At 44.5% G+C, this 21,812-nt stretch overlaps 1 protein-coding gene across 1 annotated transcript; it reads left to right on the forward strand.

Annotated features, from left to right (window-relative positions):
* The first annotated feature begins 419 nt into the window (after window positions 1–419).
* Window positions 420–20,626, forward strand: LOC115145850 (uncharacterized). The gene is made up of 3 exons (XM_029687407.2): window positions 420–806; window positions 9,642–9,956; window positions 17,329–20,626. The coding sequence occupies exons 1-3, from the start codon at window positions 693–695 to the stop codon at window positions 17,509–17,511; spliced, it is 612 nt and encodes a 203-aa protein (XP_029543267.1). The 5' UTR covers window positions 420–692; the 3' UTR covers window positions 17,512–20,626.
* Window positions 20,627–21,812: the final 1,186 nt, after the last annotated feature.

Consider the following 21,812-nt stretch of genomic DNA (forward strand, 5'->3'; position numbering starts at 1 on the left):
TTATCAAATCAGCTGAGTTACTAATTTAGGCAGTAACCTGTGACGGACTTTCCCCTGATGTAGCCTATGCCTAGTTAAACAAAGGTTATAAAAAAAAAAATGTCGCGTTCAAGTGCTAGTCGGAACTAGGAAACTAGGGGAAATGCCAGACTTGCTAACTGGTTGAACGCGGGACGTGTATAACTACAACCAATTAGCAAGTCTGACATTTCCGAGTTTCCCAGTCCCGACTAGCGCGTCCACGGGTCACTAGTCTTGTTGAATAGATTCGTCATTATGTCAGGCTAATTCGTTTAAACTCGTCATGAATAAATAATAGCTTACCAACGTGCGACTCCTCCCATTCCCACGCCTCCGCTTGAGTTATCCCGTTAAATTCCACATGCCTGCCTGACATAAGCCTACCGGGGGAAGGGGAGGTGTGGCACTAGACAAGGATATTTAATACTGTAACATAGTAACACAACGGGTAAAGTTGTGGAAGTAAGGGAAGGAATTCGTACACAGAAAGGTATTGAATTAACGGGCTTGGTTGAAGCCTGAGAAAGGGCGGAGACGCGCTTCTTGATGGCTGTCTAACTTTGAGCACTATGAAACAGGAAAACTAGCAGACATTAGGGAAAGTTAAAAATATATATATATTAAAAAACCTTATTGCTATTCGGTGCCTGTCTGTTGCTTCTCTACTGAATATGGCAGGGACACGTACAAGAAGAGTGGCTGGTTCGGAACAGTCCCGAACTGCGAGGGCAGCTGCTCTTGCTGAGGAGTTGCACCATGAATGCACTCTCTTATTGGAACTTTATGTAAGTATTTCGGTCTAGTGTTGAGTCTGGACAGGCTATTGCATTCTGCTTCGCAGTAATTAACCTGTTATTAGGCCTACTGGTTGCTTGACAAAACATGTTATTTAGCCAGTAGCCTAGCCTATGAAAGGGATATGGAAGATTGGGATATGGAAATGTGTTGATGCACATGGATTGCGATAATGGACGTGTATTGATGTGTTTGTGTTTGTGTGTGTGTGTGTGTGTGTGTGTGGCATCCGATCCAGGAGTGTGGGTCCAGGAATGTAACTAGATAAGGAGGGGGTGAATATGTGAATACTAATGTACGCCCCATATAACAAGAATGACAGAGGTGGGGGGGGGTTTCTGGCGCACAGGTCGATGTCCGGACATGCACACGTTTTTTCCATGTGCATCTCGTTCTCACTCAATGAATGAACTATGTAAATGATGGGGTGCGAATGATGAAATTCTTCATGGTTTTCCGCCAAATAGCCAGATACAGTATATCCTCCCTCTCATACGCACACATCTCAACCTGCAGCTCCCTTCCTCTTTTGCTGCGAGGAAGGGAGCGGTTAGGAATGTAACCTTTGTCTATTAGCCGACTAATTATACGGCAATTAACCGAAAGATTGCTGGATCAAATCCCCTAGCTGGCAAGGTAAAAATCTGTCGTTCTTCCCCTGAGCAAGGCAGTTAACCAACTGTTCCCCGGGCGCCAAAGACGCGGATGTCAATTAAGGCACCTCTGACTTAGAGGGGTTGGGTTAAATGCCGAAGGCATTCAGTTGTACGACTGACTAGGTATCCCCCCAGTGGCGTTTCTAGCTGATATGGCTCCCTTGGTGAACCCCCACCTCAGCCCCCCCTCGCCATTCTGCACTAACTGTTAGTTTTATTCAGTCATTTGGAACAACACAAATAAATAATCATAACATTTAAAAGTATATAAATATAAAAATGAATACAAAAACAAGACTCATAAATATTTTTAAAAAGTAACAAATACAAATAGAAACAAATTGTAGTATATAAATACAAATAAAAAAGACATATGAATTATTACACTACCTTATTGCTAACAAAATACACACACAACACACACAACACTAAGTTGCACAAATCCTATAACACACAAATACACAAATAGAATAACACACTTATAAAGAAGAGAACCTGATTATTACACTATTGCACTTCAAACAAGAAACACACAAACTAAATTGCACAACTAATTGCATTAGTACTGTACAAAGATAGAGGTGCTCTATTTGATAGATTTCCCCCACTCCCCTACCTCGGGCTTCCAGTGGGGAGGACTGAGGTCAACCTACCCCCGCCCCCTCCCCATCTCGTACTTCTGAGTGGGACACGTTCCCAGGCAGTAGCCTGCCTAGCTCACAAACTAGAATCAGGGCGCCCACTCCGACAAGGTTAATTGACCCACAGTCCCATGCGGTGACATGATGTGATGTGCAAATAAAAAATATAAAATACTTTTAAAATATTTTTTATTATTTAAAAAAAATACATATATATATATATTTATTTTTTATTTTTTTTGTGCGGGTGCCCCATACCGCCCCGGGCGGCTGCCCATGTCGCCTGTGCCTAAATTTGTCACTGCCCCTTTCCCAATAGCCTGCAAAATATTAGGCAATAAGCTATCTGCTAAGGTTATAGTGGAACTGTGAAAGTCTAACTAATCATAAAAAATATAATAAAATCATTAACAAACCCATTTGAAAAATGTTGGACACACTGCCAAGTTCTCTGAAATGACATTGGAGGTGGCTTACGGTAGAGAAATTAACATTAAATTCTCTGGCAACAACTCTGGTGGAAATTCCTGTAGTCAGCTTGCCAATTGCATGCTCCCTCAAAATTGTGGCATTGTGTTGTGTGACAAACTATTTATTTCAACTCATGAAACATGGAACCAACACTTTACATGTTGCGTTTTGGACTTTCACATTTTTCTTATGGGAGTTTCAAGCTTCTGAATCTGACGGTTCACATTGAGATTGAATTCGTAATTGAAAGGTAATTGAAAGGTATTCTCGGCAAGATGACATTGCCACAAACAACACCATATCAGGCGTTTTTGAGTTGTACGGCTAAAGCACCCGACAGTAGACGAAAGTCGAGGAGTAAGTCTGGGGGGAGGTGCATCTGCGACAAATGAAAGTCGGACACTAAAGTGATTTTCCAACAGCAAGGCTCAAATCAACATGACAGTGTTGCCATTTATTATAAAAGGTTTTCTTCGTAATGATGAAATAAACATGTATCTAACCCCCATATCACACAAACTGAAATCATAATATAATATTGTGTGTTTACACATTGTACAATCAATTAGTGAGAGAGAGATTCAAATATCCCATTGATTTTGTATATCCACCGTACACATAAAGCAAATTGGTTCTTGTTTTTGGTCACATGGGTCAAACAAAAACCACCTAATGATTGGTTGACAATAGAGCCTTAACAATGCAGTCAATGGCTGCAGGATGAACTTTACCTCAGAAAGCAACACAATTTGAAAGGCAGTGAACAACGATTGTCACCAACTTAACAAAAATGATCCGCTCAAACGTGTCCATTGAGATGAGCATGATGCAAGACTAGTGTCACGCCCTGGCCATAGAGAGGTTTTTATTCTCTATTTTGGTTAGGTCAGGGTGTGACTAGGGTGGGCATTCTAGTTTCCTTATTTCTATGTTAGTGTGTTCGCCTCCACTGATGATCCATGGCACGAAGCATCCAGTGATGATCCATGGCACGGAGCCTGCAGTGAGGATCCATGGCACGAAGCCTCCAGTGATGATCCATGGCACGAAGCATCCAGTGATGATCCATGGCACGGAGCCTGCAGTGAGGATCCATGGCACGGAGCCTGCAGTGAGGATCCATGGCACGAAGCCTCCAGTGATGATCCATGGCACGAAGCCTCCAGTGATGATTCATGGCACGAAGCCTCCAGTGATGATGCATGGCACGAAGCCTCCAGTGATGATCCATGGCCCGGAACCTCCAGTGATGATCCATGGCCCGGAGCCTGCAGTGATGATCCATGGCCCGGAGCCTGCAGTGAGGATCCATGGCACGAAGCCTCCAGTGATGATCCATGGCACGAAACCTCCAGTGATGATCCATGGCACGAAGCCTCCAGTGATGATCCATGGCACGAAGCCTCCAGTGATGATCCATGGCACGAAGCCTCCAGTGATGATCCATGGCCCGGAGCCTCTAGTGATGATCCATGGCCCGGAGCCTCGAGTGATGATCCATGGCACGAAGCCTGCAGTGATGATCCGCGGTCCGGAGCCTCCAGCGACGGTTCCCGATCTGGAGCCTCCGGCGATGATCGGTGGTCTGGTTTCTCTGGCGATGATCTGCGGCCCGGTTCCTCCAGTGAAGGTCCATGCACCAGGGCCGCCACCAAAGCATAGGGATCTACGGGCGGAGGGGGGGTCTACGTCCCGCACCGGAGCTGCCGCCGTGAATGGATGCACACCCGGACCCTCCCCTTTAGAGTCAGGTTTTGCAGCCCGAGTCCGCACCTTTGGGGGGGTACTGTCACGCCCTGGCCATAGAGAGGTTTTTATTCTCTATTTTGGTTAGGTCAGGGTGTGACTAGGGTGGGCATTCTAGTTTCCTTATTTCTATGTTATTGTGGTTCCCAATCAGAGGCAGCTGTCTATCGTTGTCTCTGATTGGTGATCATATATAAGTTGTCATTTTCCGTTTGGGTTTTGTGGGATGTTGTTTTCTGTTTAGTTATTTTTCCTGACAGAACTGTTCGCTTTCGTTTTCACCTTTTGTAATTTTGTTTTGAGTGTTTTTTGAACATTAAATCATGAACACTTTCCACGCCGCGCTTTGGTCTCATTCCGACGACAGCCGTTACAACTATGCTCATACACAGTCACACATAGTATCTGGATATTGGCATAGGTGCGCTTCACGCTGCTACAACATGGCAGCTACGGGACTAAAACAGCAGAGATGTTTCGCCTCACTCTTCAGTGCTCCTGGTTGTTGCAAAAATGTTTACTGTTTACTTCGTGCATCTATATTATCTCACTGAGTCTACCTTTTAACCTAACCTAACCTAACCTATGACCTGACCCATCACCTTAGAGCATATCCATCTTAACGGACCCATGAGCACCAACATGTGAAGTTCATAGGAGCATGTCAAATTGGGTGTCAAATGAAAGTCAAGAGTTTTTTTAAATTAAGGTATATATACATTTTTCAACCTAAAAATTTGGCAAAAATAAGCAAAGGCTTTGATTTCTTGTCAAATAGCTGGAAACTGGTCGTAAACAGCGTCTAACATCTTACAAAAGGTATTAGAAATACACCAATCTACTGTGATCTGCTGTGCTGTACTGTGACATAGACGTCTATGATTGGTTCAGATTTGGTCTGGTCCGGAAAAAACAAACGTGGTCTTGTTTGGGGGCAGAATTATATATATTTTATGTACAGAGTCAATGTGCGGGGGCACAGGTTAGGTGAGGTAATTTATGTAATATGTACATGTAGGTAATATGTACAAGTAGGTGACTATTCATAGATAATTAACAGAGTAGCAGCAGTGTAAAAATATGGTGGGGGAGGGGGGTGACAATGCAAATAGTCCAGGTAGCCATTTTGTTACCTATTCATGAGTCTTATGGCTTGGTGGTAGAAGCTGTTATGAAGCCTTTTGGACCTAGACTTGGCGCTCTGGTACCGCTTGCCGTGCGGTAGCAGAGAGAACAGTCTATGACTTGGGTGGCTGGCGTCTTTGACCATTTTTAGGGCCTTCCTTTTACACCGCCTGGTATAGAGGTCCTGGACGGCAGAAAGCTTGGCCCCAGTGATGTACTGGGCTGTACACATTACCCTCTGTAGTGCCTTGCGGTCGGAGGCCGAGCAGTTGCCATACCAGGTGGTGATGCAACCAGTCAGGATGCTCTCGATGGTGCATCTGTATAAATTTGAGGATCTGAGGACCCATGCCAAATCTTTTCAGTCTCCTGAGGGGGAATAGGTTTTGGCGTGCCCTCTTCACGACTGTCTTGGTGTGTTTGGACCATGATAGTTTGTTGGTGTTGTGGACACCAAGGAACTTGAAGCTCTCAACCTGCTCCACTACAGCCCCATCAATGAGAATGGGGGCGTGCTCGGGCCTCTTTCCCTGTAGTTCACTATCTCCTAATATTAAACAGAGTTTTTGGAAAATTTTGTTAAATTCTTTGTAAATTATTCAAACTAGTCCTTGTGCGTAGAATCGTATGGTTTGTTAAACTTTGAGATCAATATTTTGTTTGGCATGTATTTTAAAGAGAAAAATGTGAGTCAAAGCATGGAATTGCCCCTTATATAAGGGCACAAGGCAAGACCAATTTCAGACACAGGAGGCAGATGGTTGAGCTCCAATATTTATTATACCAAAAGGGGTAGGAAAAAAGCAGGTCAGAGACAGGAGAGATTTCATAAACCAGGTAAGAGTCCAAACAGTACCAGGCGATAGGCAGGCTCGAGGTCAGAACAGGCAGAGTGGTCAGGCAGGCGGATATGGTGTCCTCACAGGCAAGGGTCAAAACCAGGAGGGCTAGGAAAAGACAGAGACTGGGAAAAATAGGAGCTAGGAGAAACGCTGGTTAACTTGGCAAAACGAGACGAACTGGCACAGAGAGACAGGAAACACAGGGATAAATACACCAGGGACTAATGGGGAAAACAGGAGACACTTGGAGGTGGGTGGAGACAATCAAAAAAGACAGGTGAAACAGATCAGGGTGTGACACCTTATGCATTACTTCCCCACAGTTGCAAGAAGTTACATCCCAAAAAAACACAGAAACTATACAACACATACATGTCTCCTAGCCTCCCACACATAGGCTTCTTTCTGTCACTAACACACACAAAAAAAATGTTTTAATAAAACAAGTAAGGTTTATGTAAAAACAAACTAAACTGAATGTAAAACACAAATCTTAAAGCTACTATAAATAAAAATGAATATAAAAACACAAAACTATAATAATCTTGGTTTAGGTAGATTACTCAACATAATACACACATGCGGTTTATGTAAATTCACTCAAGATATAGTCCACAATTTTCAACTTATCTATTACTGGACGGAAATGGACATCATCCAAGGCTGTGCAGCAAGCAACATCAGCCCTGAGACACCAAGACATTGTGGGGAATATCCAGCATGGAAGAGGAGGCTTTGGCCTGGCAGCAAGCAAACCAACGTTCCATAAGGCAACAACATCTGAACGCAGGAAACTGGTGGTCGAGGAGGTGCGCAGACAGGAGGAGACTGCAAGAAGTGCAAAGGCTGTCTCTCTTGCTAAACAAGGTCAATGGACGCGGTGGGAAGGCCTGGAGAGGAGAAAGATCAACTGGAGTGAGCTTTGGCAAATGGAGGCAAGCAACATCAGCTTCATCATAAGAGCTGTTTATGATGTGCTTCCATCACCAAAAAATCTACATCAATGGTATGGCGAGGACTCGACCTGCCCCCTCTGCCCAGCTCCAGCGACTCTCAGGCATATAATGACAGGTTGCAAGACCAGCCTCTCACAAGGCCGCTACACCTGGAGGCACAATCAGGTCCTCAAGAGCCTGGCTGCAGCACTTGAGACCAAGAGGAGTGCAACCAATTCATTACCTCCAAAAACAAGCAATCCCGTCAAAACAACAACATTCATCCGGGAGGGACAGAAAAGGCCCAAGTATCCTCCTACAAAGCCAGAAACTGGACACCTAGCCATGGCCCGGGACTGGAAGATGCTTGTCGATATTGGCCAGCAACTCATTTTTCCACCTGAGATTGCTCCTACCAACCTTAGGCCAGACATGGTACTCTGGTCCCCTTCACGAAAGGCTGTGTACATCATAGAGCTCACAGTCCCGTGGGAAAACTCTGTTGAAGAGGCCTACGAGCGTAAGAAACTGCGTTACACAGAGTTGGCAGCAGACGCAACTCAGTGTGGCTGGAATGCAAAGGTCTGGCCAGTTGAAGTGGGATGCAGAGGATTCGTGGCTTCTTCCATCATCAGGTTGCTGAAAGAACTTGGAATCCATGGACAGGCTCTGCGGCAGACCGTCAGAGCAGTTTCTCAAGCAGCTGAAAGAGGCAGCCAGTGGATCTGGATCAAACGGAAGGACCCTTGCTGGGCTATAACTTCATGACCCCCCACCCCCACCCAACCCAAATCAGATCCCTCCAACTTGAGGAGGGCATATGAGGTATGCGGTCAGCTGTATGGCTGGCTCAGGGAAGAGGACGCCCCTGCCTTGCATAGTCCCGTGGGACATCTTAATTGGGCATGGGACACAAGCTAAGGCTTGATTACCCTTTAGCTGGCCACTTTTGATGAGGGTGTTTAGTGATTAAAGGCCGAAACACCCACTGATTCGAAGGCACACTACTGAGGATGTGTCCCAAAATTGACATCTTACCCCAGTCTAAGAAATAAACCTCCCATGCCACTCTGTCAACATCACGGCAAATCTCATGTGAGTGCATTCCATCTACTGGCACAATGGACAGTTTAACATCTCGTCCCGTGTTTTATGATTCTTACCACGTAGTCCTCACTCATAATAAGGTGTTGAAATAGATCATGACAGTCAGATCAAGAGCTTGCTGTCTCCGGTTTGCCTTACCTCTGCCTCTCCCTCTAGACAGGCCTATCTATACAATATAAGGCCTATCCCTCAAAGTTCATAACCCACTCCACTGCTCCCTGTCTAGTAGCCTATTACAAACCAATATACACATTTACTTGACCATTGCTCTTGTATAAGCAGGGCTGCCTTGTCAATGTTACACAGTAATCATTCTACCACACAGGCACAGAATAATTCTCACGGCGGTCAGAATGTCAGCACCTTGGTATAATGTCCTGACTGGGGGTTAAGTGCTCAAGGGAATCTCAGCTCACTCACTATTCTCTGATCTAGATGCAATAGAATATAATAACTTCCTACCCCACACACACACACACACACACGGCACTTGTCACCTGTGATGTCACACATCCTGCCTGTTTTCCCCCCTGGAGTGGTTGGGGAAGGTTGGTTCTGGTAGTTGAACCAGCCATCTCTTTGAACCACTAACCCCCTCTGTTCCAATGGGGCCAGGGCGGATGTTGTCCTAACCGCAATAGGGTTTAAACATTTGCCAGTTGTTGCTCATCAAGGAAAATGGCTAGACTATCATCGGAAAATGGGCAAACATGCTCTTTACTGCACAGTCTCTTAGGTCAGCTCTTTTGTACTTCCTTGAACATCCCACGTGCAGTTTGGTTTCAATACTAACTCGGAATGAGTGACTTATTCATATATGCATTCCTCATGGCCACAGCTTCCCATTACTACGGTGTCCATATTCGGACAGACTCAGGAGCAGTTAAACGTGGTGTCCATGGTGGTATTTCAAAATACAAAATAGTGGTGTCTTAGAAAGGCTTTTCCAAATGTGTTAAGGCTGTGACTAGCGCTTTATATTTTATGAACAAAATACAGTAGTGGCCGTAAACCTTTGTCAATGCCTCGTCTCTTTTAGAGAATTGGATTAGCAGTGCTGCCTTTGAGTTGCATTAGCATATTGAGTTTGGTTGTGCACTAATTGTTGTGTTATGCCTGACTTTGGTCATCTGTGGTGATTCCTTTGCAGTGTAACCGTTTCGTTTTGCAAAAAAAATATATATATATTTTTCTCCACTCACTGTCATGGAAATGTACTTTTAAACACTGCTAATGTGTTTTTTCTTTACACGGCATTACCCTCATCTTCCTCTCCACCTCCATACCTCCTCCTCACTTCAGAGAAAAAAGGAGACGTTCGCAGAGGAACTCACCGTCGGCGGGGAGCGCCTGGTGACCGTGCCGCCGCTCTCCTCCCAGCTCTCGCCGAATGACAGGTTGTGGCGCCTCTACTCCGCCCTGCAACAGTGCCGGAACCTCCTGGAGCGTGCCATTGGCCTGGAAGAGGGGGTGGGAAACGGCGGGGACAGGGCCGAATACGAAAGCCAGAGGAAAACAGTGAGGGACCGGCTGGGGCACCTGCTAGCGAGCACACGGCTCCTCCTGGAGGACGGAGCTGGAACTGCAGCCTTCACTCCTGATCCGAAGAATACTGAGGTACAGAATCACTAGTGTACGATAAAGTTGCCCCTAGACACTAATCTGGGGTCAGTTTTGAATTTCCCCCACAAATGTTTAAGGTTAAGATACAGTACCTACTGGAAACCCTCAGTTAACCCAGCAGGCCTCATTTCAGTACTTGAATACCTGTAAAATCCTACCTCCTTCCTTGGAAGTCATCCTTGATCTGACATGGCTGGTGTGGTGAACATAATGTAGTGTAAACCTTGATGAAAGCTACTGGCCGAAACATGTTGATTTTTAATAATAACAAAGCAGTTTATCAACTGACACGTATAGAAGACAGATAAGACTGGTGGAAACATTTTGCTTTCAGATATCCCTAATATTTCAGCTCACTGATGAGTTTGAGGAGGAGAGGAAGAAATTAGGCTTTTGTTATTCAGAATTTATGATATGCCTATAAACTGTTTATTCAAGGACAATACTTTTTAGTTTAAACAAACTGATTATATTATATTGTTTATTAATCATAGTTTGTTAATAATTATTTATATACGATTCGGTCAAATCAGTTGTTTATATGTACTGTATACAGTTGAAGTCGGACGTTTACATACACCGTAGCCAAATACATTTAAACAAAGTTTTTCACAATTCCTGACATTTAATCCAAGTAAAAACACCCTGTTTTAGGTCAGTTAGGATCACCACTTTATTTTAAGAATGTGAAATGTCAGAATAATAGTAGAGAGAATGATTTATTTCAGCTTTTATTTCTTTCATCACATTCCCAGTGGATCAGAAGTTTACCTACACTCAATTAGTATTTGGTAGCATTGCCTTTAAATTGTTTAACTTGGGTCAAACATTTCGCGTAGCCTTCCACAAGCTTCCCACAATAAGTTGGGTGAATTTTTGCGCAATCCTCCTGACAGAGCTGGTGTAACTGAATCAGGTTTGTAGGCCTCCTTGCTCGCACACACTTTTTCAGTTCTGCCCACACATTTTCTATGGGATTGAGGTCAGGGCTTTGTGATGGCCACTCCAATACCTTGACATTGTTATCCTTAAGCCATTTTGCCACAACTTTGGAAGTATGCTTGGGGTCATTGTCCATTTGGAAGACCCATTTGCAACCAAGCTTTAACTTCCTGACTGATGTCTTGAGATGTTGCTTCAGTATATACACATAATTTCCCTACCCATGATGCCATCTATTTTGTTTAGTGCACCAGTCCCTCCTGCAGCAAAGCACCCCCACAACATGATGCTGTCGCCTCAGTATTTCACGGTTGGGATGGTGTTCTTCGGCTTTCGAGCATCCCCCTTTTTTCTCCAAACATGACAATGGTCATTATGGACAAGCAGTTCAATTTTTGCTTCATCAGACCAGAGAATATTTCCCCAAAAAGTATGATTTTTGTCCCCATGTGCAGTTGCAAACCATAGTCTGGCTTATTTATGGCGGTTTTGGAGCAGTGGCTTCTTCCGTGCTGAATGGCCTTTCAGGTTCTCTCGAAATAGGACTCGTTTTACTGTGGATATAGATACGTTTGTACCTGTTTCCTCCAGCATCTTCACAAGGTCCTTTGCTGTTGTTCTGGGATTGATTTGCACTTTTCGCACCAAAGTACGTTCATCTCTAGGAGACAGAACGCGTCTCCTTCCTGAGCGGTGTGACTGCTGCGTGGTCCCATGGTGTTTATACTTGCGTACTATTGTTTGTGCAGATGAACGTGGTACCTTCAGGCATTTGGAAATTGCTCCCAAGGATGAACCAGATTTGTGGAGGTCTACCATTTTTTTTCTGAGGTCTTGGCTGATTTCTTTTGATTTTCCCATGATGTTGTCACAACCTGGCCATAGAGAGGCTTTTATTCTCAATTTTGGTTAGGCCAGGGTGTGACTAGGATGGGCATTCTAGTTTCTTTATTTCTATGTTTTCTATTTCTTTGTTTTTGGCCGAGTGTGGTTCCCAATCAGAGGCAGCTGTTTAGCCTTTCCCCACCTGTGTTTTGTGGGTAGTTGTATAGTTTGTATAGTTTATTTGCCTGACAGAACTGTTTGTTTTTCACTTTGTTATTTTGTTATTTTGTTATTATATATATTATATATATATGTTATATTTTGTTTGAGTGTTTTGATCAATAAATATCATGAACACTTACCACGCTGCCCTTTGGTCGATGCCTTCTGACAAGAGACGTAACAGATGTCAAGCAAAGAGGCACTGGGTTTGAAGGTAGGCCTTGAAATACATCCACAGGTACACCTCCAATTTACTCAAATTATGTCAATTAGCCAATCAGAAGCTTCTAAAGCCATGACATAATTTTTCTGGAATTTTCCAAGCTGTTTTTAAAGGCACAGTCAACTTAGTGAATGTAAACTTCTGACCCACTGGAATTGTGATACAGTGAATTATAAGTTAAATATTCTGTCTGTAAACAATTGTTGGAAAATTACTTGTGTCATGCACAAAGTAGATGTCCTAACCAACTTGCCTAAACTATAGTTTGCTAACAAGAAATTTGTGGAGTGGCTGAAAAACAAGGTTATAATGACTACAACCTAAGTGTATGTAAACTTCCGACTTCAACTGTATATACAATGTGGTTTGAAATGATTGACACCCTTAATAAAGATGAACAATAATGGCTGTATAAAATAAATCATTCAAACACTAAGCTATATATTATGCTACAAAAAAATGGGAAATGATATTGTTTTATACTAATACAATTGCTCAGAGAAATAGTTTTAGTGTAACAAGATATTTTTTTTATTTTAAAAAGGTAGGGTTCAACATTTTTGACACCCCTTTTTCGAAACCTTTCAATACCTTACCTTATGACGATAACGGCACTTAACCTTTTTGAAAATATTTTATGAGTTGGAGATCCCATTGGGAGGGATCTTAGACTATTCCTCCATACAGAATACTTCCCAATGGGTTTCAAGTCCGGAGACATAACTTTCTGCATTTATAAAAGGCACTTCACAGGCTCTGTTGGAAACAATATGAGGGTTTGGAGTGGATGAGGCACAGTAACAGTGGACTCTTTTATTTATATTGTCACACCAGATAGGTGAAATTAGTTGTTTTATGGGGTCAGCCATAGTATTACAACCAATTTTACGGCCAATGAACAATTTCTGTGGATTTTCAAATCTAATCCCATTTTATTTGTCACATGCTCCAAATACAACAGCTGTAGATTGAATTGTAGATCGAGTTGGGCATCTCCGGCGCGGCCCACGCTTGGATTGCGTCCTACCTGACAGGTCGCTCCTACCAGGTGGCGTGGCGAGAATCTGTCTCCTCACCACGCGCTCTCACCACTGGCGTCCCCCAGGGCTCTGTTCTAGGCCCTCTCCTATTCTCGCTATACACCAAGTCACTTGGCTCTGTCATAACCTCACATGGTCTCTCCTATCATTGCTATGCAGACGACACACAATTAATCTTCTCCTTTCCCCCTTCTGATGACCAGGTGGCGAATCGCATCTCTGCATGTCTGGCAGACATATCAGTGTGGATGACGGATCACCACCTCAAGCTGAACCTCGGCAAGACGGAGCTGCTCTTCCTCCCGGGGAAGGACTGCCCGTTCCATGATCTCGCCATCACGGTTGACAACTCCATTGTGTCCTCCTCCCAGAGCGCTAAGAACCTTGGCGTGATCCTGGACAACACCCTGTCGTTCTCAACTAACATCAAGGCGGTGGCCCGTTCTTGTAGGTTCATGCTCTACAACATCCGCAGAGTATGACCCTGCCTCACACAGGAAGCAGCGCAGGTCCTAATCCAGGCACTTGTCATCTCCCGTCTGGATTACTGCAACTCGCTGTTGGCTGGGCTCCCTGCCTGTGCCATTAAACCCCTACAACTCATCCAGAACGCCGCAGCCCGTCTGGTGTTCAACCTTCCCAAGTTCTCTCACGTCACCCCGCTCCTCCGCTCTCTCCACTGGCTTCCAGTTGAAGCTCGCATCCGCTACAAGACCATGGTGCTTGCCTACGGAGCTGTGAGGGGAACGGCACCTCAGTACCTCCAGGCTCTGATCAGGCCCTACACCCAAACAAGGGCACTGCGTTCATCCACCTCTGGCCTGCTCGCCTCCCTACCACTGAGGAAGTACAGTTCCCGCGCAGCCCAGTCAAAACTGTTCGCTGCTCTGGCCCCCCAATGGTGGAACAAACTCCCTCACGACGCCAGGACAGCGGAGTCAATCACCACCTTCCGGAGACACCTGAAACCCCACCTCTTTCAGGAATACCTAGGATAGGATAAAGTAATCCTTCTCACCCCCCTTAAAAGATTTAGATGCACTATTGTAAAGTGGCTGTTCCACTGGATGTCTTAAGGTGAACGCACCAATTTGTATGTCGCTCTGGATAAGAGCGTCTGCTAAATGACTTAAATGTAATGTAATGTAAATGTAGATAGACCTTACCGTGAAATGCTGACTTACAATCCCTTAACCAACAATGCAGTTTCAAGAAAAATAGGAGTTAAGAAAATATTTACTAAATAAACAAAAGTTTAAAAAAAATAAAAGAGTAACAGTAAAATAACAATAACGAGGCAAAATAAAGGGGGTACCGGTACCGAGTCAACGTGATTTTGATGTGTGCTTGGGGTTATTGTCTTGCTGGAAGATCCACTTGCAGCACTGGTGTGCGTGGCCAAAGACCTAATTTTCATGTAATCTGACCAAAACAGTGGCTCGAATACAAGTGACAATTTGTTGGACATTTGCTGGATGACATGAAAATAGAGCTCTTTGGCCACACACACCAGTGGTGGGGTTGGCATCGAAATGAGAATGTCTGAGCAGAAAATCCCATACCTATTGTAAAAATATGGTGGGGGATCTTTGATGTTATGGGACTATTTTGCTTCCACTGGTCCTGGGGCCCTTGTTAAGGTCAACGGCATCATGAACTACCAAGTACCAGGACATTTTAGCCAAAAACTTGGTTGCCTCTGCCAGGAGGCTAAAACTTGGCCACAAGTGGATCTTCCACTTGGATGAGCTAACACAACGTGCCATCTTTATGCCACGGTTGTCATAAAGAGGAGAACAAGGCGCAGCGTGGTAAGTGAACATAACTCTTTAATTAAAAAGAGAACACTGAACAGAACTAAACAAAACAACAAAACGAGCCGTGAAGCAATATGGCTAGTGCAGAACAGGCAACTAAACATAGAATAACAACCCACAAAATAACCAAGGAATATGGCTACCTAAATATGGTTCCCAATCAGAGACAAAGATAAACAGCTGCCTCTGATTGAGAGCCAATCTAGGCAACCATAGACATATAAACACCTAGACATACAAAACCCCCGAGACAATACAAAAGCAAACCACCCTTGTCACACCCTGACCTAACCAAATAATAAAGAAAATAAAGATAACTGCGTGAATCATCGCCGGATGTTCTGGACCAGGGGCCATCGCTGGAGACCCCGGACTGGGGACCGTCGCTGGAGAACCCGGACCATCGCTGGAGACCCCAGACCGGGGACCGTCGCTGGAGACCCAGGACCGTCGTTGGAGAGCCCGAGCTGGGGACCGTCGTTGGAGGCTCTGGACTGTGGCCCGGATGGCTGATGTCCTTGATGATCTTTTTGGCCTTTCTGTGACATCGGGTGCTGTAGGTGTCCTGGAGGGCAGGTAGTGTTCCCCCGGTGATGCGTTGGGCAGACCGCACCACCCTCTGGAGAGCCCTGCGGTTGTGGGCGGTGCAGTTGCCGTACCTTCTCCACTGCGGTCCCGTTGATGTGGATAGGGGCGTGCTCCCTCTGCTGTTTCCTGAAGTCCACGATCAGCTCCTTCGTTTTGTTGACGTTAAGGGAGAGGTTAATTTCCTGGCACCTCTCCGGCCAGGACCCTCACCTCCTCCCTGTAGGCTGTCTCGTCATTATTGGTAATCAGGCCTACTGCTGTTGTGTCGTCTGCAAACTTGATGATTGAGCTGGAGGCATGCGTGGCCACACAGTCATGGGTGAATAGGGAGTACAGGAGGGGGCTGAGCACGCACCCTTGTGGGGCCCCTGTGTTGAGGATCAGCAAAGTGGAGGTGTTGTTTCCTACCTTCACCACCTGGGGGTGGCCCGTCAGGAAGTCCAGGACCCAGTTGCACAGAGCGGGGTTCAGACCCAGGGCCCAGAGCTTAATGATGAGCTTGGAGGGTACTAAGGTGTTTAAGACTGAGCTATAGTCAATGAACAGCATTCTGACGTAGATATTCTTTTTGTCCAAATGGGATAGGGCAGTGTGCAGTGCGATGGCGATTGCATTGTCTGTAGATCTATTGGGGTGGTCTGCAAATTGTGGGTCTAGGTTGTCAAGTAAGGTAGAGGAGATATGATCCTTAACTAGCCTCTCAAAGCACTCCATGAGGATAGAAGTGAGTGCTACAGGGAGATAGTAATGTAGTTCAGTTACCTTTGCTTTCTTGGGTACAGGAACAAGGGTGGACATCACATGTCTTGCCATTGTCCCTGATGTCTCTCTGGAAGGAGATCCTCATCCTGAGCTCATCTACTTTATTGTCATGAGACTGAACATTAACAAGTAATATACTCGGAAGCAGTGGATGGTGTGCACGCCTCCTTATTCGGACTAGAAGTCCACTCCGAATACCTCTTCTCCACCGGCGGCGTCTTGGAGCAGCCTTTGGGATAAGTTAAATTGCCCTGGGGGGTACAAACAAAGGATCCAATTCTGGAAAGTTGTATTCCTGGTCGTAATGCTGGTGAGTTACCGCCGCACTGATATGCAAAAATTATTTCTGTCTGTGTGTAATAGCACAAAAACATTCTGGGCTGATAATGTAATAAATAACACACAAAACAATCATAATACTGCAAAGTTGCTTAGGAGCTAGAAGCAGAGCTGACATGTCTGTTAGCGCCATCTTGCCAAACCATTGAAAACCTGTGGTTTGAATAGAAGAGGGCAGTTTATAAGTGCAGACGAAGGATATCAGGAAAAATATTACTTGTAAAACAAAATCTCTTTCTCTGAGCAAATGTATTATTATAAAATAATGTCTTTTCCCCGTTTTTTTGAGGTTACAATATAGCTCAGTATTTGAATTATTTATTTTATACAGACATGTATGATCATCTTTATCAATAATTTCAGACCCCACTGTATGTTCTAGTGCAGTGTTTCCTAATCTATTCATGGTGCACGTCCCGGGGTTGACCAGGCGTTAGTTAGTCCACCAGCTGAATCGGGTGTGCTAGTGCTAGAACAAAAATATTACAGCCCTCGGGATCTCCGGAAAACAGATTGGGAAATACTGTGCTAACACATCTTTCTCTTCCTCTCCCTTCCTCTCCCTCTCTCTGTCTGCCCCCCCCCCCCCCCCCCCTCCCCCCGAGTAGACAGCTAGTCCGGTGAACGACAGCCCGTTTGCGCTAAAGCTCTGGATCTACCGCATCTTCAGCGAGCTGGAGCACTGGACGCTCACCACCTCCAGGACCCTGAAGGCCCTGCACCCCGATGGAGCCACCCCCAAGGAGAGCAGAACGAAGGGGAGGCCAAGAGGGAGGAGGACCCGGAGATGAGATAGTAGAGATTGGAAAGAGTAGCCTGTGAGTGAGGAATGAGAGAGCAGGGGAGAGAGAGGGAGAGAGAGAGGTAGCGATGGAAAGAATGGGAGAGAGATAGAGAGGTAGCTTGAGAGGATGAGGTAGGAGGGTCTGATGTGGAAGAAGAAAGAGTGAAGGCATGCAGGAGTCTGAAAGTCTGAGAGAGAGATGGAAACAAGAGGAGAAGGAAAAGAGTGACAACAGCCAGTATAAAGATTCTGTGAAAAGAGGGAGAGGAGTATATGTTTAAGTTAATAAATAAATATATACAGTGGTGACAAGGACATAAGAGAAAGCATGAGAAAGTATATTACTACATACTGTACAACCAATGTGTGACATAACAGTGTTGATTTTGAAGCAATTTTGGTCATTCAAGACATACTTTCCTAACAAGGGCCCTGCGCTGTAGCTCCGCTTGCTGCTAACAGACATAGGACACTGGGTGGCACGTAGCCTAGCGGTTAGAACGTTAGGCTAGTAACTAGCTAAAATGTGTCAATAACAAACAAAAAAATCGCTGTAGTTCCACACGGTTTGATGCAGTAAAAATCAAATAAAGTTATTACAGAAGAAGTTCGCTGTTTACACCTGGTATCAAGATGTGTTCTCTGCCTGGTTTTACAGCCTACAGTCAAAGTATTCAACCATGGCCGTCCTTTGGCCTACTCCAGACATACAAGGACCAGTATTTCAGAACATTTCATTTAGTCTCCTCCCACTGGGCACACACTAGTTGAATCAACGCTGTCTTCACGTCATTTCAATGAAATTACGTTGAACCAACGTGGAATTAGGCGTCGAACTGACGTCTGTGGCTGTTCTCTCTTCATGCTAACTGAAAGGCAATATTCATATGTCATGTGGTCATTAATATAAGCATGATCTTGATTGTTAAATTTGGTGTGGTTATTGTAAGAGATTTGGTTTGGCATTGCCTTACCATTTCCAATCTGATTAGGGAAACAGAATTTTGTACAACACAGGATCATTTTGATATGGATTAAATGTTCTGATAAACTGGCCCCTTGATCCCAAAACAATCTCACAAATGAGATGTAATGTTGGTGACAGCTACAGGATCCACTTTGATAATGGAGTGTAGATTTCCGGTTCAAGACGATGGTTTGTGTGATATCAATTTCCAGTCCTTGTGAGCCGGTACAAGGACCAGCATTAGATGGAAATCACCACAAATTGTTTCACATTTAAGATGCATCCCAATAGTCTTAAATGGCTTCCTACCCATTTAGATACTACAAACAATGGAACATTGGTCATTTTGGGGTTATGACAAGGTATGAGATAGGGTAGGCTATTTCATTGGGTGTAGTTGCCCTTTAAAGCAGATCTTGGGTCAGTTTAGCATTTTTCCCCACTAATGGTCAAGGTTAGGAATGGGGAGCGGAAGTTGATCCTAGATCTGTACCCAGGGGAAACTTCGTCCCAGAACTTTTCATTACTGGTGGATGGTAATCTCACATATTGTGCCTTGAAGTGATGTGATGAGTTTAGCTGTCCAATACAGACTGTGCCCTGCCCTCTAGTGGTGAGTAGAGGAACCAAAACAAAACATCCCAGCTGTGCAGCTCCTCCTACTGGAGAACCACTGAGAATGCAGGCTTTTGCTCCAGCCCTGCTCTAACACCAGACTCTGCTAATCTAGTTCTGAACCTGTTAAAGCTAGAAAAAAACGATATATATATATATATATATATAGTACCAGTCAAACGTTTGGACACACCTAATTATTCAAGGGTTTTTAATTATTTTTACTATTTTCTACATTGTAGAATAATAGTGAAGACATCAAAACTATGAAACAACACACCAAAAAAGTTTCTTCAAAGTAGCCACCCTTTGCTTTGATGACAGCTTTGCACACTCTTGGCATTCTCTCAACCAGCTTCATGAGGTAGTCACCTGGAATGCGTATCAATTAACAGGTGTGCCTTGTTAAAAGTTCATTTGTGGAATTTCTTTCCTTCTTAATGCTTTTGAGCCAATCAGTTGTGTTGTGACAAGGTAGGGCTGGTATACAGAAGATAGCCCTATTTGGTAAAAGACCAGGTCCATATTATGGCAAGAACAGCTCAAATATGCTGTTCTTGTCTACCTTTGTAGACAGAGATGCACTGTAGCAAAGTCTCCTCCATTTTTACGCTGAGTTGAGTACACACGGTTGCTGGAGAAACTAGCCCTTTCCATGACCTCTTGGTATAGTGCCAGTTGCCCCTAACCACAGATCTAGGATCAGATGACCTTATCCCCAATCCTAAGTTTAACCAGTAGGAGGATGCAAACAGATATAACCCTGTATCCTTTGGTTAGGCACATTGATGAGATTGAGAGACAGTCGTTTTAAAAAAATGTATTGAACCTTTATTTAACCAGGCTCATTGAGATTTGAAATCTCTTTTTCAAGAGTGTCCTGGCCAAGATAGGCAGCACCAAGTCATTACACAATTACAGACAGACAACATGAAAAACTACAGGTAATCTAGTAAAACAACATAGAATTCACAAGAGTATAACGAAATTATAAAACAGCGAATTAAAAATATTGACAGGTCAGGGAATCCGCCTCAAAATCCTTCATCAATGATTTACAAACACCAATTGGGACAAGTTCTTCCAGTTTGAAAGTATTTTTGTAAGGCGTTCCATGCTAATGGTGCAGAGTACATAAAAGCCCTTTTTCCAAATTCAGTTCAGAAATTTGGAACAGTTAGCAGGATAAAGTCCAGCGAACGAAGAGAGTACCCACCACATTTCTGAACAATAAAAAAGCACAAATAAAATGTTAGTAAACCAAAAAGACTTTGTAAATTAAAGTTTACCAGTGACTGAGCCTACGAGTGACTAGAGAAGGCCAGCCAACCCTGGTATATAAAGTAGTTAGACATAGGACAGATGGATACTTTGTTAACACACTCCAAACTAATGTACTAACATTTCCTGTTGCTGATTTTCTTTTGTTGTGTTTCATATTAACTCTGGTGTGGTGTGGGAAGATATAGAAACCATATTTTTTATTAATGTATGACTTTGAGATATGCAGAAAGGATGAAATAAATGTCTGTGGATTATATTTTGAATTATCTCTTGGATCTGTTTGGCTTAAGGACTGGATGGCTTACGAACATTCTCGATGCAAGTGATGAGTAGTGTGTGTGTGTATGTGTGGGGGTGGATTTGTGTGGGTGAGTGTGTGTGTGTGTGCGCATTAATGATTTTGGAGCAGGAGGGAGAGGGAGAGGCTCATGTAAGAAAAAAAAGGATGGGTTACATTTGAGTTTGTGTATGTGTGTGTGTGTGTGTATGTGTGTTGATGTTTAAGTTTAAAGGAAAGACAGGATGTATGTTTGGGTAAAATAGGTGGGGTGTGTGTTTTAGTGTGTGTGTGTGTGTGTGTGTGTGTGTGTGTGTGTGTGTGTGTGTGTGTGTGTGTGTGTGTGTGTGTGTGAGAGAGAGGGGGTGTTTGTGTGCACAGATAGTAGGGGGAATGTGTGTGTGTGAGTGTGTGGTTGTTAGAGAAGGAGTGGCAGCCAGGATGCCTGTGGAAGGGGGGGGGTGAGAGACAGAGGTAAGGAGAGAGGAGGAGAGAGTAAAAGCGAGCAAGAGAGAAAATGTGTGTGTGGAGAGAGCGAGAGAGAGAGAGAGAGAGAGAGAATGTATGTGTGTGTTGTGAGGGAGGGAGGGAGGGAGGGAGGGAGGGAGGGAGGGAGGGAGGGAGGGAGGGAGGGAGGGAGGGAGGGAGGAGGAGGGAGGGAGCAAGCAATGTGTGTGCGCATACATGTGTCTGCATGTGTTTGTGTGTGAGGGAGAGCAAGGGAGAGAATGTGTGCATGCGTCTGTGTGTGAGTGTGTGTCTGTACGTGTGCTTTTGTATGTGTGTGTGTGTGTGTGTGTGTGTGTGTGTGTGTGTGTGTGTGTGTGTGTGTGTCTGTACGTGTGCTTTTGTATGTGTGTGTGTGTGTGTGTGTGTGTGTGTGTGTGTGTGTGCCTGGATGTGTGTGTGCCTATGTGTGTGTGAGTGAGGGAGAGAGAGATAGATAGAGAGAGAGGATGTGTGTGTATGCGAGTGAGTGAGAGAGAGAGAAAGGACATGTGTGTGTGAGAAAGAAAGGGGGATGGGTGTATGAGAGAGCTGTGTGTGTGAAAGGCGAGAGAGGGAAACGTGTATGTGTGTGTCTGTCTGGCTGTGTGTGTGCGTGTGTCTGTCTGTGCGCTTGCGTAGGAGGGAGAATGAGTGTGTCTGTGCGTGTATATTTGTG

Source organism: Oncorhynchus nerka, linkage group LG18 (assembly GCF_034236695.1).
Source record: "Oncorhynchus nerka isolate Pitt River linkage group LG18, Oner_Uvic_2.0, whole genome shotgun sequence".
In the NCBI taxonomy this organism is placed as follows: Eukaryota; Metazoa; Chordata; class Actinopteri; order Salmoniformes; family Salmonidae; genus Oncorhynchus; species Oncorhynchus nerka.

Bases quoted from the DNA above. Each gene is read 5' to 3' on its own strand.
- LOC115145850 (XM_029687407.2), top strand. From the start codon at position 693: ATGGCAGGGACACGTACAAGAAGAGTGGCTGGTTCGGAACAGTCCCGA. The intron at 807-9,641 runs GTAAGTATTTCG...TCCTCACTTCAG, and splicing joins CTCTCTTATTGGAACTTTAT to AGAAAAAAGGAGACGTTCGC. The intron at 9,957-17,328 runs GTACAGAATCAC...CCCCCCGAGTAG, and splicing joins CTGATCCGAAGAATACTGAG to ACAGCTAGTCCGGTGAACGA.